A 13,401-nucleotide genomic window follows, 5' to 3' on the forward strand; every position below is an offset into this window, starting at 1 on the left:
GTTGAATGCAGCAGCAGAGACTCAGAGGTGTGATGTAGCCTGGCTTGTTTGCAGACCTAGAAGCAGTTATCTTTAAAATACAGTGTCCAGGCTGTGGTGTGCAGGGACCAACGTAAAGATATTTCCACTCGGTGGCCAGAGAACCCTGGTTTTGTCCTGAAGGACAAGAGGCCCTGGCCATGTATTCTGAAAACTCTACCCCTGTGTTGTCTGGCTCAGGGCTTTCCACATGCCTTAGCTATATAGCCCAGCCAGTACCTGGATTTGGACCCACCTGAGATCTTTTTTTTTTTTTTTGCCAGTCCTGGGCCTTGGACTCAGAGCCTAAGCACTGTCCTTGGCTTCTTTTTGCTCAAGGCCAGCACTCTGCCAACTTGAGCCACAGCGCCACTTCTGGCCATTTTCTATATATGTGGTGCTGGGGAATCGAACCCAGGGCTTGATGTATATGAGGTGAGCACTCTAACACGAGGCCATATTCCCAGCCCCTGGGATCTTTTTAAAGGGGCGAAATGAGATTTTTTTTCTTCTTTCTGCTGTGGTAGGGATAGACCTAGGGTCCAGGGCATGCTGGCTAGCTCTAGCGCTCATTCGCGGTTGGCTATACTCTGGCCCCGAGTGAGATTTTTGAAAATATTTCTGCCTTAAGAAGGCTTACTGCCTGTGGTATCTCTAGCCATGGATAGATAGGTAAGACCATCAAGGGATGTAACTTGATCCAGTGTGCTTAAATAAACTGTAGATTACCTGGTTAGACAGAGTGGAAGTGATAGGAAAGTGAAAACTTCCAAGGCATATTACATTAGTTTCAGCTTTGGGAGATAAAGAAGCATTTGCTTCAATTTGTTAAGTCGCAGCAGTTTAAAATGGGTAATGGTTGTTTGTTATTTGGTTTTAGTTATAGCACAATAACTGGCTGAGTAAGTTTGAGTTTCTGAATGTGGAAGAGTCAATATAAATGAACTGTTTTGAAATGGATTAATTTTAAGATATCTTTAACTTTTAAGACCTGTTTTTGCAATATTTTAGTGATGAAATGGGTTAGGAAAAGAAGTTAAAATTAAATTCTTACCTCATACCATATCCCAGATAAAAGAATTGAAGCCATTAGAATATAATATGAAAGATTTTCTAAGCACTATACCAAGAAACCTAAACTAAGAAAAGTGGAAATTTGACAATAGGAAATTAGAGACAATATAGAAGAAAAATAAATGAAGAAAGGATAGTAAGCTAGGAATAAACATAACATTACATTGTCTGTAATACCAGTCTATAATATGTTCTAAAGATCTTTAAGAAAACAAGAACAGGGGCTGGGAATATGGCTTAGTGGCAAGAGTACTTGCCTCATATACATGAAGCCCTGGGTTCGATTCCCCAGCACCACATATATAGAAAACGGCCAGGAGTGGCGCTGTGGCTCAAGTGGCAGAGTGCTAGCCTTGAGCAAAAAGAAGCCAGGGACAGTGCTCAGGCCCCGAGTTTAAGCCCTAGGACTGGCCAAAAAGAAAAAAAAAGAAAACAAGAACAATAGGATCTTATTAGGTGTTTATGACAAGCCTCTCAGAGTCACTAATAATTGAAGAAACATAGACTAAGAAATGTACATTACCAAGGAAACGGAATCTGGCAGCTCTACAGGCAAGGACATAGTGTGCACTAGCGCTACTTTCCCTCCTGTGGGTCAGTGTCTTGTTTTTGTAGTTATGAAAAAGGACAGTTACATCATAGGCAAAAGCAAATCCCATAATTTATACCTCAGTGAAGCTATCATAAACTTAAAAGTGAATAAATAGAAGAGCATTAGCTGGGCATGGTGGTACATTAGAGAAGTTGAGGTAAGATGACCAAGCGTTTGATGTGATCCTGGGCTGTATAGTGAGACCTTGCCTTAAATAGAAGAAAGTGGGGGAGAGGGAGAGAGACATGAGAAGAGGGAAGGTGAAAGGAGAAAGAGGAATATTAATGTCTGACCAAAACACTGCCAGTGGTCTTCTGGTTTTTGTTTTTGTTGTTGATATTGTTGCTGCTGTTTTAGTCTGTTTCAGTGGAGAGCTACACAAACCCACTTTTGGAGGTAGATCCCTGGCAGGGCTTGACAGGTCTGGGAGGAGGATCTAATGTTTGCAGTTAGAACTACTGCTGTGTTGGAAACCACAGGATGTATTCAACATCAGAGAAGGCTACAGAAAGGTGTTGAGCTTTGGCCAGCAAAGTTTTGGGAAGGTAAGGCTAGGGAGTGGCAATAGTAAAAATCAAACAACAAACAGACAAAAAAAACCCTACAAAAAACACACCAAAAACCTTCATTCTCACCAAGTGGTAGGAAGTCAGTTGGATTTGCTCAAACGTCCCAGCTTAGTGATGATGAAAGTGTTGATGAACTCTAACTTAAACAATCCAGTAATATTAGAAAAAATACAGGTCGGAGTAGAATCAGGTCAGATGGATATATGAACATATGAAAACATTCACACTATAGTGAGAACTAAAGGAATCAAAGTGTAAGGAGCCTCCTGCATGTTTGCTACACTCAGGACTAGAAAGCTAAGAATGGGGTACTATTTGAGTCTCTTTTCTGTTAGTGTAATGAATACCGCAGACTGGGGCATTTATAAAAAATAATTTCTCAGAGTTCTGGATGCTAGGAAGTCCAACATCAAGGGCTTCGTTTGGTGAGGGCTTTGTTTGGGTGCAGTAGAGTCCTGGTAGAACAGGGCATTATATGGGAGGTGGCACAGCATGGTCTTCTAAAGTCACTGAGGTCACTAGGGAACTCCACCCTCATGGTCTCATCTAAACTTAATTACTCCCTAGAGGCCCCAGCTCTTAATACTATGAAGATAGCAGCTAAATCTCATCATGAGTTTTGGAAAGGGAGAACATTCAAATTGTAGTGGGAACTAAAAGAAACAAAGTGTAAGGAGACTCCTGCATATTGCTGTACCATGCCCACACCGAGACCCCCTGAAGCTCCTCATAAAGCCGAGCAGTAGTTTCCCTCAGCCACATCTGCCTGTGTTTAGGAAGTGACCTAGATTCCAAGTAATTGTCCAGTGAGTGACACTATATTTAAGTGGTTTTGCCTGCTGCCAGCCCGCTTCATAAGCCTCATGATCCAGAATAGATTCCTTCTAGGCAAGAGGAGCCTTAGGTCCATTGGGCTTTCCATACTAGTTTAGTCAAAGATCTGTTCCTTGTCTACCACAGGGTCTGATTGGTCTGTCCTTATGGCTGGCTCTCCTCTGAAGATTTACCTATTTTTGTGCAGGGTGTGGTCTTCAGGGGGAACATGGTCCTGAGCTGCTTTCTTGGGTGACTTCCATACCTTTATTGATCTTGAGGCCTTCTGACAGGTCCTATTTCCCCTTTTGCAGAATTCAAACTGCCCAAGTCAGAACCTAGTGGTATCCAGCGACCTTCAGATGTGACAGAGGAGTTCAAGAGGTGAGCCTGAGTGCCTACTGTATTTCACTGAAAGCCTCATTCCTCCCTGGGTCCCTTCCCCTTGTTTGAAGCCCTGGGGGACCTGTCTTACTGTTTTTATCTTGCCCTGGGGGACCTGTCTCACTGTTTTTATCTTGTCTGTGTTGAAGGACAACTCTATGGTACAAGTAGCATCAGTTCTAATTTAAAGGTGAAGAAATACCCAAAAGGGTATAGGGGAGTTGGTTTCTTTTACTTTTCTTTCTTTTTTGCTGGTCCTAGGGCACTGGGCACAGTCCTGAGCTTTGTTTGCTCAAGGTGAGTGCTCTACCACTTGAACCATAGTACCACTTCCAGTTTTTTTGAGTAGTTTATTGGAGATAAGAGTCTCATGAACTTTCTTGCCCAGGCTGGTTTTGAACTGTGACCCTGAGATTTCAGCCTCCTAAGTAGCTAGGATTACAGTTATGAGCCACTGGTGCCTGGTGGAGGAATTTCTAAAAATGAGTTATTTTTGTTTGTTTTTAGGACCAGGTCTTGATATATAGCTCAGGATAATCTGCACTGGGATTATACCACTAGGGTTGGTTTTTAAAATGAGCTCTTAAGAATCTCTTTTATTATTATTATTGTTAGTGTTATTATTATTATTATTGCCAGTCCTGGAGCTTGAACTCAGGGCCTGAGCACTCTCCCTGGCCTCTTTTTGCTCAGGGCTAGCACTCTACCATTGGAACCACAGCACGACTTCTGGCTTTTTTCTATATTTGTGGTGCTGAGGAATTGAATCCAGGGCTTCATGTATGTGAGGCACGTACTTTACCACTAGGTCATATTCCCAGCCCCCTCTTTTATTTTTATTTTTATTTTTTGCCAGTCCTAAGGCTTGGACTCAGGGCCTGAGCACTGTCCCTGGCCTCCTTTTGCCCAAAGCTAGCACTGTACTGCCTGAGCCACAGCGCCCACTTCCGGCTTTTTCTGTGTATGTGGTACTGAGGAATTGAACCCAGGGCTTCATGCATGCTAGGCAAACACTCTACCACTAAGCCACATCCTCAGCCCAAGAACCTCTAAAAGAGGTTCAGAACAGAATAACCACCTGGCTAACCTGTCTGTGCATGGTGTAGGGATGTGTTTTAGAGCGATAAGGAAAGTGGAGCTCTTCTAGTTCTAACTGATGGTGACTTCCTGTTATTCTATGATCTTGAGAGTTAGCCACGCTTATGAAGTGGGACCTGTTTCCTGTCCCCTGAAGACAGGTAGAAAAATGGTTAGTGCAGAGGTAGCCTCTTGATTCTGTAACTTACTGGTTATCACCTGAACCTAAGAAGATTTTTTTCATTTAGAGCATTGTCATGAATAGATGACCTGATGTACAAAAAGAGTGTAAGCATCGTGTCTGCATACTGAGTTCTCAGTGACTGTTGACTTCATCAGCATTCTTGATGGAGTTCTCTTGTGTGGTCAGTGGACCATAGACAAAGTCTAGGAGGCCCATTGCCAGCCACAGTTGGGGGTTTGCTCCTCTGGAAGGTTAGCCTACATTCTCAGAGTTTATCTTCCATAATCCTAAGAGACCTCTCTAGGAATAATTACCCTTCCCTCCATTCTTCTAAACATTTAAAAAATGTTAAAGTAACGTGTTAATGAAAAAATTTGAGAATATGTAAAATGGATAGAAAATCCCCCATAGACTCATTATCTCAGTACAACCAATGCTAATAATTTGAAATGTCTCTTTTACATACCTTCTCTTCCTTGTGATTTTTGTGCCTTGCTATTTTCTCTTCCTATTATAATTATTGTACATTTGCTACATCTGCTTTATAAACGTTTCTGTAGCTAAACATATTGTTGGCTCTCATTTTTTAGATTCAACCTTTAGATAAATCATTGAATGTATTTTTCTTTTTTCTTTTTCTTTCTCTCTCTTTCTTTCTTCTTCTTCTTCTTCTTCTTCTTTTTTTTTTTGTGTGTGTGCTGGTCCTTGTGCTTGAACTTAGGGCTGGGATGCTGTCCCTGAGCTTTTTGTACTCCTGAGCCACAGCTCCACTTTGTGCTGTTTGGTGGTTAATTGGAGATAAGAGTCTCGTGGTCTTTCCTGCCCAGGCTGGTGTTGAGCCACGATCCTCAGATCTCACTCTCCTGAGTAGCTAGGATTACAGACATGAATCATTGGTGCCTGGCTTGAATGCATTTTTCATTGGTGCTATAATACATCATTGTTATGGTTATGCTGTATTTTTGATAACTTGACCTTGATTGTTGCACATTTAGGTTGCTTTCATTTTTTTTCAGTATAGCAGATAAAGCTAAGAATATCTTAGTACTAGCAATTTTTTTCCCTCCACCTAGGTTTTATGAGGCAGAATACTCAGAAATAGGTCCAAGGTAGGAGCTAGATGTTCAAAAGAAGGACAGCTACCAACAAGTTTTCAAATGAAGGCAAAGGAAAGTGAAACTTCCTATTCTGCCACCTTCTTGAGCGATTGGCTCCCATGGGATTCAGTCCTTGTCCTGAGACTCAGAGGACACCTGGCTGCTGACATCCTTGACTGGTAGCCAACTCCACTTCTGTGCCTAATTTGTGTTTCTTAGCTGAGAAAGTGTCCCTCTCCCCTGGCCTTGGCTGCTGTCATGAGGCTGACCCTAGTGGTGACATGATGGACATGCAGTTGCTTAGCCTTTCTCCTTCCCTGGCCAGCCAGAGGCCAGCCTCAGAGGTCACTTGACCCATGGATCCCAGTTTCACTTGGCTAGCTGACGTGAACATTAAGACTTACTGCCAATGTGCTGCTAGCCATGCTGTCTGTATCTGCTTTTCTCTCTTCTCTGGCCTAGGTTCAAAGAGGAGCAGGCTGCAGCCCAAGATGAGCTGTTCCAGGTGGTGAAGAAGGAAAGAGAGGCAGCCTCAAAGCTCTTGAAGGCCCCACTGTCTCCAGGGTCAAGCGACAGCAATCGTGAGAAGAGGCATTCTGTGCGTCTGGTGAGTGCAGCCCAAGCTAGTCTGACAGTTTGTGTAGAACTCTTGGAGGTAGAGGTCAGGCCCTGGAACCTGACCTGCTAGAAGCCTTTGGTGGTTTCAGCTGCCACTGGATGTATTCAAGTTCATGTTGGTGGAAAACGTGTCTTCCTGGGAATCAGGAGCTTAGATTCTTCCACGCCTGGCTCTGTCCCTGATGGCATGGCTACCTGTGCATGTGTTTTCCCTCCTGTGAGCCTTGGATTTCCATAGATCATTTGACAGCCTCATTCATCTCTGAAACTTCACAGGTAGAAGGGCTAGCGCATCATTTGTGCCAGGACAATGTGAGGAGAGAGGATTAGGGATCAAGACCATGAAATATACAGCATGGAGAGCATTTTCAGAGATAGGCAGCCCAGTGCAAATTCTAGCTCCCTCCTTACCAATTTTAGCACCTCATCTGAGCCTTGGTGGAACAGCACAATGCTGTCATGTAGAATTGCCCTGGGGATCAGAGATAATGTCTATCCAGGGCTTAGCATGTGTTTGGCAAATCATGGAAGTGTGCTATTGCTGTTGTTACTATTATGAATACATCCAGTTGATTAGAGCTATTAGTTAGGATTCTTTCTGCTTAAATGCAGAGTTTATTTCCTAACATGAGACGTCTAGGAGCACCCGAGGGTGGGCCAGTTAATTCACCAGCATCCTCATCTTCCTTCCTCTCTGTTATCCAACAGTGTGTCAGTCATACACAAGCTCAGAGTCACAGCACTCAGCAACAAAGGAAAGGCCTCTGCTAGCAAGGACAGCCTTCGCAGAGCTCATCAGCAGAATTCCTCCTTCATAATTGCTGAGCCAATCCACTGCCAATCCATTGTAGAGAGAGAGGAGATGAGACAGACTCAGGACTGATTATAGTCAGGAGTGACGTCTGCTTTAGAGGCCATGGACTTTGAGGCCAGAGACAGAATGGTGTGCATGGAAGGGAGGAAAAGATGAGGTGAGGACAGGAAAGAAGACATGATGGCTGAGTGCAGGCCTTGACTATACAGATACTCAAAGCATGCAGTGGGTTTAAGGTTGGAGGTGCAGCTCAAGTGGTAGAGTGCTAGCTGAGTGAAATCATCAGGTATGGAATTTGAGTCCCAGTATCAGACTGAAAAAAATGCTGGTTTGAATTGGTCCTGTGCAAGTATAAATAATGAGGCTTCTAGCCCTTAGGACATTTTCAATCTAGTGGAAGAGACAGCTTTAATTCAAACATTTTGAACAAGGTTAAGTTAGTTGCAGTCACTATTAAATGACAGCAAAGACGAGGTGCTGTGGGAATGCAGAAAGCTGGGTGGGCTCAAGAGGGCATTTACCCTCAGCCCTGAAAGGTGTCACATCCAGACCAAGGAAACAGCTGTTGGCTGAGACAGTGATGGAACATAAGGGGAGGAGAACAAAATTTGTGGCCAGCTCTAGGTGGCTTTAGACGCCTTGAGGAGCTAGCTCACATGGTAGGGCTCAGGGGTTCAGAAGCAGCAGAGGATGGGAGTCTGTTTCTCTGTCTGTCTGTATGGCTTCCTGGTGAGGAGGCAGGTGATGTAATGAGAATCAAGGGGCCCTCAGGATGTGGTGTGAGAAGTTCCTGCAGTTAGTTTCTGAAGGTCAATGAGGTATCACCGCTCTGTAGGGAATCTGATGACCAAAGGCCTCTCATCCTGGAGAGGAAGGGTTAATTTTGGATGAGCAGGAGAAGTCATCCAGAGATGGAAAATCACAGCCTACAGGTATTCTGTCTTTTCCTTCTCACCTGGAATGTGTTAATTACAGTGAAAAGGAAATCACAGCTTCCCTTCCCTGCACCTGCAAAGGGAGAAGGCTAAGTCTTCCTTCTTGAGACTGTTTCTGGTGGAAGAACTCTGCTGGAAAAGTAGGAGGGAACTTAGATGACCCTTGGTGCATATGTATGTTTAAAAAAACAAAACAAAAACAAAGGATGACTTTAGAATAAATAAATTGTATCTTGACTGAAGTTTCCCCCCTCAGATCCCTATAAGTCATGTCTTTTCTGAAATAGAATTCTGAGTACTAGTGAAGCAAGTTACAACTTTTGTGGCATTCCCATTTCTGACTGCTGTACATTTCTCTATGGTCGCTATTCCTATTTTCTTTCAGGAGCCTTGCTACTTCATTATTGTATATCGCCTCTGTGGGTTGTGTCCCACTGCTTGTCTTCCTCTGTGGAAGCTGGATCTGGGCACAGGTCCCACACTCAGCAGGAAACCCCTCTCTGGGGACGTCCCGTTTATGGTGAGAGCAGAGACAAGCAGAGAGCAGGAGGCCAGGGCAGGTTATTCCTTGCAGCTTCAGAGGGCAGTGTAGATCCTTCCTGCTGTCTCCTATACCTCCAAGGTGCTGTTGGTTTCTGTCAGCTCCTCCTGACAACTGCCAGCTTAACTAACTACTTTTGCTTTAGGTGACTCTGCTGTGTGATGCCTCACCTGTAACAGGTGCTGTCATGGGTGACTGTGGAGCCCTGTAGTCACTTCCCAGTGAAGGGAAGCCAAGTGTTGTTCCGTATGTGAACACACGTAGGTAGACATCTAAAATCCTCGGCAGATGCTGTTGCCATTACTTCCGCAGGAAGTGGCTACCTTTGGATTGGTATGGCTGGAAAGTGATTTCACTGAAGATAGTTCTACCTTTGGATCATTTATTTAAATAAGAAGAGTATGAGGAAGAGAAGAGCCCAAACAAGCATAGAGACTTTCCTTTCCCATTAGAATCTTCTACATTAAAGGGAATATTCCAAGGGCAAGTAATTGGCAGCCTACCGGGAAGAGCACTGCAGGATTTGGCAGTCTGAAGGTATGTGGCTCATAGCATGTCCTCTTAGCGTTGGGGGCTAGTGTAGTGGTTGACTGGGTGAGCCCGCTGCCTCTCCTTGGTGTCTTTTTTGATGCAGTATCCAAAGCCCCCACATCCTTGGACCCTGTCTGAAAGATTTCCTTCTGATTCTACCGAGTGCCATTTGACATTTCATGGCCACTTCTCCCCTCTATGTTGTCCTCTAACTTTTACAATATTGATTTTTAATCCTCTTCCATAAGCAAATGATTTAGCTCATTTTGGGGAAAAGTATATGTAAAACTAATGATCAGGAAAGGTGATCATTTTTATAACCTATTTTTGAAGACAAAAGTGTTACTATTTCTCATCTAGTGTAGCAGTACTTAGCTGTTGTATGTGTGTTTACACCTGTCTCCTGTCCCTTACAGACTGGTTCAGCCCCAGTTCTGGTGAGGCTGAAGTCTTTAAATATCATTGAGACCTAGGCGAACTCTGCTTTCTGAATTGGTGGAGGAAACTTGGGAGTTCACATGAAACATTCTTGGTAAAAATAGGAAAGAAGGAAGTGGTTTGGTGACCTGAATCTTCTGATGTATAGAGCTTTAACATAAAGCCAGTGGATGGAAGAGGAATAAAGACCTGGAGGAGGCTTTACTTTAGTAAGAATGAGTGACAGCTTTGCCTGCTGCTGCTTGCCTGACAGGTATTATTAGGTATAGGAGATTTCAGTACACCTGACAGAAAGCAAAAACTTTGATTTCTTTACATACAATATTCTCTGTGTGCCTATTATGTGTTAGGCACTAGGTTAGTTTTCTAGTAAATGGAAATAAATAAGATATAGTAGCTGGTGGCCTTGAGCAGATGTGTTGATCAGGAGAGTTAAACATCTCAGCAGTGATAATAGGGTGCTGGATGCTCCACAACAGAGAGATAGGGAGACCTAGTGGAGGGAGGAGGCCGTGCCACTTTTTTTTCTTGGAGGGTAGAAAAGGCATTTGAGAGGACAGGACATGTGACCTGGGTCTTGAGGGAGGATTATGTTTTGCTAAAGCATGAAGAGGAGGGAGAAAAATGTTTTAGATAGATGACCCCCGAGCCCAGGCCAGAGGTTGGGAGAGGATAGGTGTTTGGCTGGAATGGAGGGTAGGATGGTTGTGCCAGGCAGGAAGGCCAGAGGTCAGTACAAACATGGACATAGAACGACACTTGGGGAGCTTTGGGGAGGAGTTTCCTTCTCCATAAGAAGAGTTTTCTTCTTTGAACATCAGACAGTAGGAAGTCTCTAATGGCAAAGCAAGAAGTTGAGGCCAAATTTTTCTGCCCGGAATAATCAGGGACTCCATACCTGGATCTGTCTGATTCAGCATAGGATTCCCATCCTTGAGGAGCTGATCACCCTCTCTAGTTGGCAGATGGCTTTCTGGTCTGGTCATTGTTCTAGGCCCTTCATTTCTTGGATGCTCTTAGAATCTGCTGCCTTAGCTATGTTAACCTCTTGAACATGATGCCACAAAAATGTGAGATTTGAAGCTTTTGAGCTTCAGTTTTCTAAAATTAATGAGATGGAAGATTTTACCTCCGTTGCAGCCTTTCCTCCTAATATCTTCCTTCTGTATTTTTGTAGTTTTCATCAGATGGTAAGCCCTTTGGGCTAAATTCTTTGTGTTGTGGTCACTTGGGTCATCTCTGCAGTGTTCAGCACATAGGACAGTGGTCGGGGGCAATTCTCTAGTGGGTGAGGCAGTGCCAGTTACCTTGAGGCTGCTGACCAGCAGTCCTTTGTTTTTGCTTGAGGTCTAAATGGGCCCCATTTCTGACCCTTGGAAGCAGGTGACTAGAGGCGCCTTCTGTAGAATGGATACAAGTACAGGGTCTGGCTCTTAAAAAATAAAGAAAACAAAATCAGTACAAAAAAGCCACTCCATTAATAATGTCTGAGAGTCACCTAAAATAAGTTTATTTGTCTTCTAGTTAGAGACTTACAGACTTAGGTTTAATTTGCTTGAAACCAGGAAGAGAGGAGGCTTTGGCAAATTAGGCTTCAGGTCAGGAAGAAGGGTACTTGGCGTTGGTCCCAGGGAGTCCTGATGTCTTGGAGAAGCTATTTGGTATGGCTGTGTGTTTTAGGAGCTTAGTGACTTGAGGACTCTGGTGCCCTTTTCCTATATCTGTTTCAGTTTGAGCTATAGAAAGGGATCTTGAATTCCTATGGAGATTTATATTGATAGTGCCCGAGATGGCTGGTAGAAGACATGCACTGGGACAAACAAACATGACTTTCTTTCTTTGCTTCCTTGAGGTTTTCATTTTTGGTCTACTGATCTTTAGGTCAGAGAGGTTCATTACTTTTTTCCTGTAAAGAGCCAGATAAGTAAATACTTTAGGTGTATGGGTCACATAGCCCTTGTGTGTTTTGTTTTGTTTTTAAATAACAATAAATAATAAAGACTATTCTTAGATCATAGACCTTACCAAAAGAAGCTGTGGTCTGCATTTGACTGGTGGGCAGAGAAACTTCATGTAATTGAATGTGCTTCTCCAGGGATTTAAAATTTTTTTTTTTTTTTGGCCAGTCCTGGGCTTGAACTCAGGGCCTGAGCACTGTCCCTGGCTTCTTCTTGCTCAAGGCTAGCACTCTGCCACTTGAGCCACAGCGCCACTTCTGGCCATTTTCTGTATATGTGGTGCTGGGGAATTGAACCCAGGGCCTCATTTATACCAGGCAAGCACTCTTGCCACTAGGCCATATCCCCAGCCCCCCAGGATTTAAATTTTTTAAGTCCTCTGTGGTACCTGGTATCTCAGGAAGCTACAGGGTAGGGCTTTGATGGTTGTCTCAGTTTCTGAGTGGTTGGGTTTTGAGTTTTGGTAGAATCAGACAGCCTTCATCTTCTAATCTGTACGAAGAGGATTTTTTTCTGGAGACAGTTCAGTGGTTATGTGAAAAGTCTTGAACTTCTGCTTTTTTAAGTCCAGGTTCCTTTTCTGTTTTTATTTTATAAAAAATAAGGGTTTCTCTACTGAAATTTGCCATTTTACTACACATGTTTCCTAGCTTTTCCTGTAGATAGAGCCTCTACACACATTTATCATAGTTATCCAGAAGACTCTGGTAATTCCCACACTGTGATCAACTCTGGGTTTGGTCTGAATTAGAACAATTTAGTTTTAAGTACTTAATTGTCTCTATTCTCAGTTCTAGAATTAGGCAGCACTTCATTCCATAAAATAAAATAAGTGTTCTGATGGACTGAGCAGAAGACGGTGGTTACATACAGAGAGAAGAAATTAGTAATGAAAGGATGAAAAGTATACTGGCCATTTCATAGGTACTGTCCTTGTGCAAGGGGCACAGGATGACCACAACAGAAGACAGCTGATTTGCTTACATTTGGTTTAGGAACTGAGACAGAGGAACTTCATGATCGTGCCAGTTGAAACTGGCCTGTTTGGAAATTTGGCTGCTATCTCTCTAATCCTGATTCCTTGGGAAGTCAGATAAGCAGCTTAGTTTCAGCTTGGTGACAGGGAACTTCAGCGTGAGTGACTCCATTTTGATTTTTAGCCTGGCCTGTGTGGAAGCTAAGTACAAAACAATGGCCTCTTTTATTTTCCATTTAACAGTTTTATTCACTGTTTCCTCTCTTGATAATGGGCCACATTTTCATGTAGTTTTCAGTGACTTTGTTTTTTGCTGCTGCTGGACTTCATATGCAGAATTGTAGATCCTGAGGAAAACAGTCTTCCTACTCAGAAGTGGCCCCTCTTCTGATAGGCTGTGACTATAGGAGGTTGAGTAATTTATAGCTTCATCTTCAGACTACGTGAGGGCTTAGCATTGAGTACCTGCAGGGCTTGTCCTAAGCTCCTTGTCCTTCCATTTGCTTTTCTAGTGGATCCTCTTTGCCCCTCCCATATTTGGGACTTTCCAGGCCTGTGATCGGGTCTGGAACATTGGCTCTTTGATGTAGTCTTGCCATTGAAAGACCACTTTACCTACCTTGCTTTGTTCTGGGTTTCTAATAGGCTTCCAAAGCTGGCTGAGGCTCAGGTTCACTGGGGTTCCTACACTAGAAACAGTACTGACCCTTTGGTACTGTGACCCTTGAGTCTGTGTTTCAACAGGCCTTGACACATTTGCCTTTAGTGAGCAGTTTTGGTGC

General features: G+C 43.5%; 1 protein-coding gene across 3 annotated transcripts in view; it reads left to right on the forward strand.

Annotated features, from left to right (window-relative positions):
- Positions 1-13,401, forward strand: part of Chchd6 (coiled-coil-helix-coiled-coil-helix domain containing 6) — a 211,370-nt gene that overhangs the window by 23,379 nt on the left and 174,590 nt on the right. For 2 of the 3 annotated variants that reach the window (XM_048356351.1, XM_048356349.1), the window contains exons 3-4: positions 3,381-3,450; positions 6,271-6,415. In XM_048356351.1, the coding sequence (XP_048212308.1) occupies positions 3,381-3,450; positions 6,271-6,415 (215 nt within the window). The remainder of the gene's footprint in view (positions 1-3,380; positions 3,451-6,270; positions 6,416-13,401) is intronic. The other variant, XM_048356348.1, reaches the window with a different exon arrangement.

Source organism: Perognathus longimembris, chromosome 10 (assembly GCF_023159225.1).
Source record: "Perognathus longimembris pacificus isolate PPM17 chromosome 10, ASM2315922v1, whole genome shotgun sequence".
Classification (NCBI taxonomy): domain Eukaryota; kingdom Metazoa; phylum Chordata; class Mammalia; order Rodentia; family Heteromyidae; genus Perognathus; species Perognathus longimembris.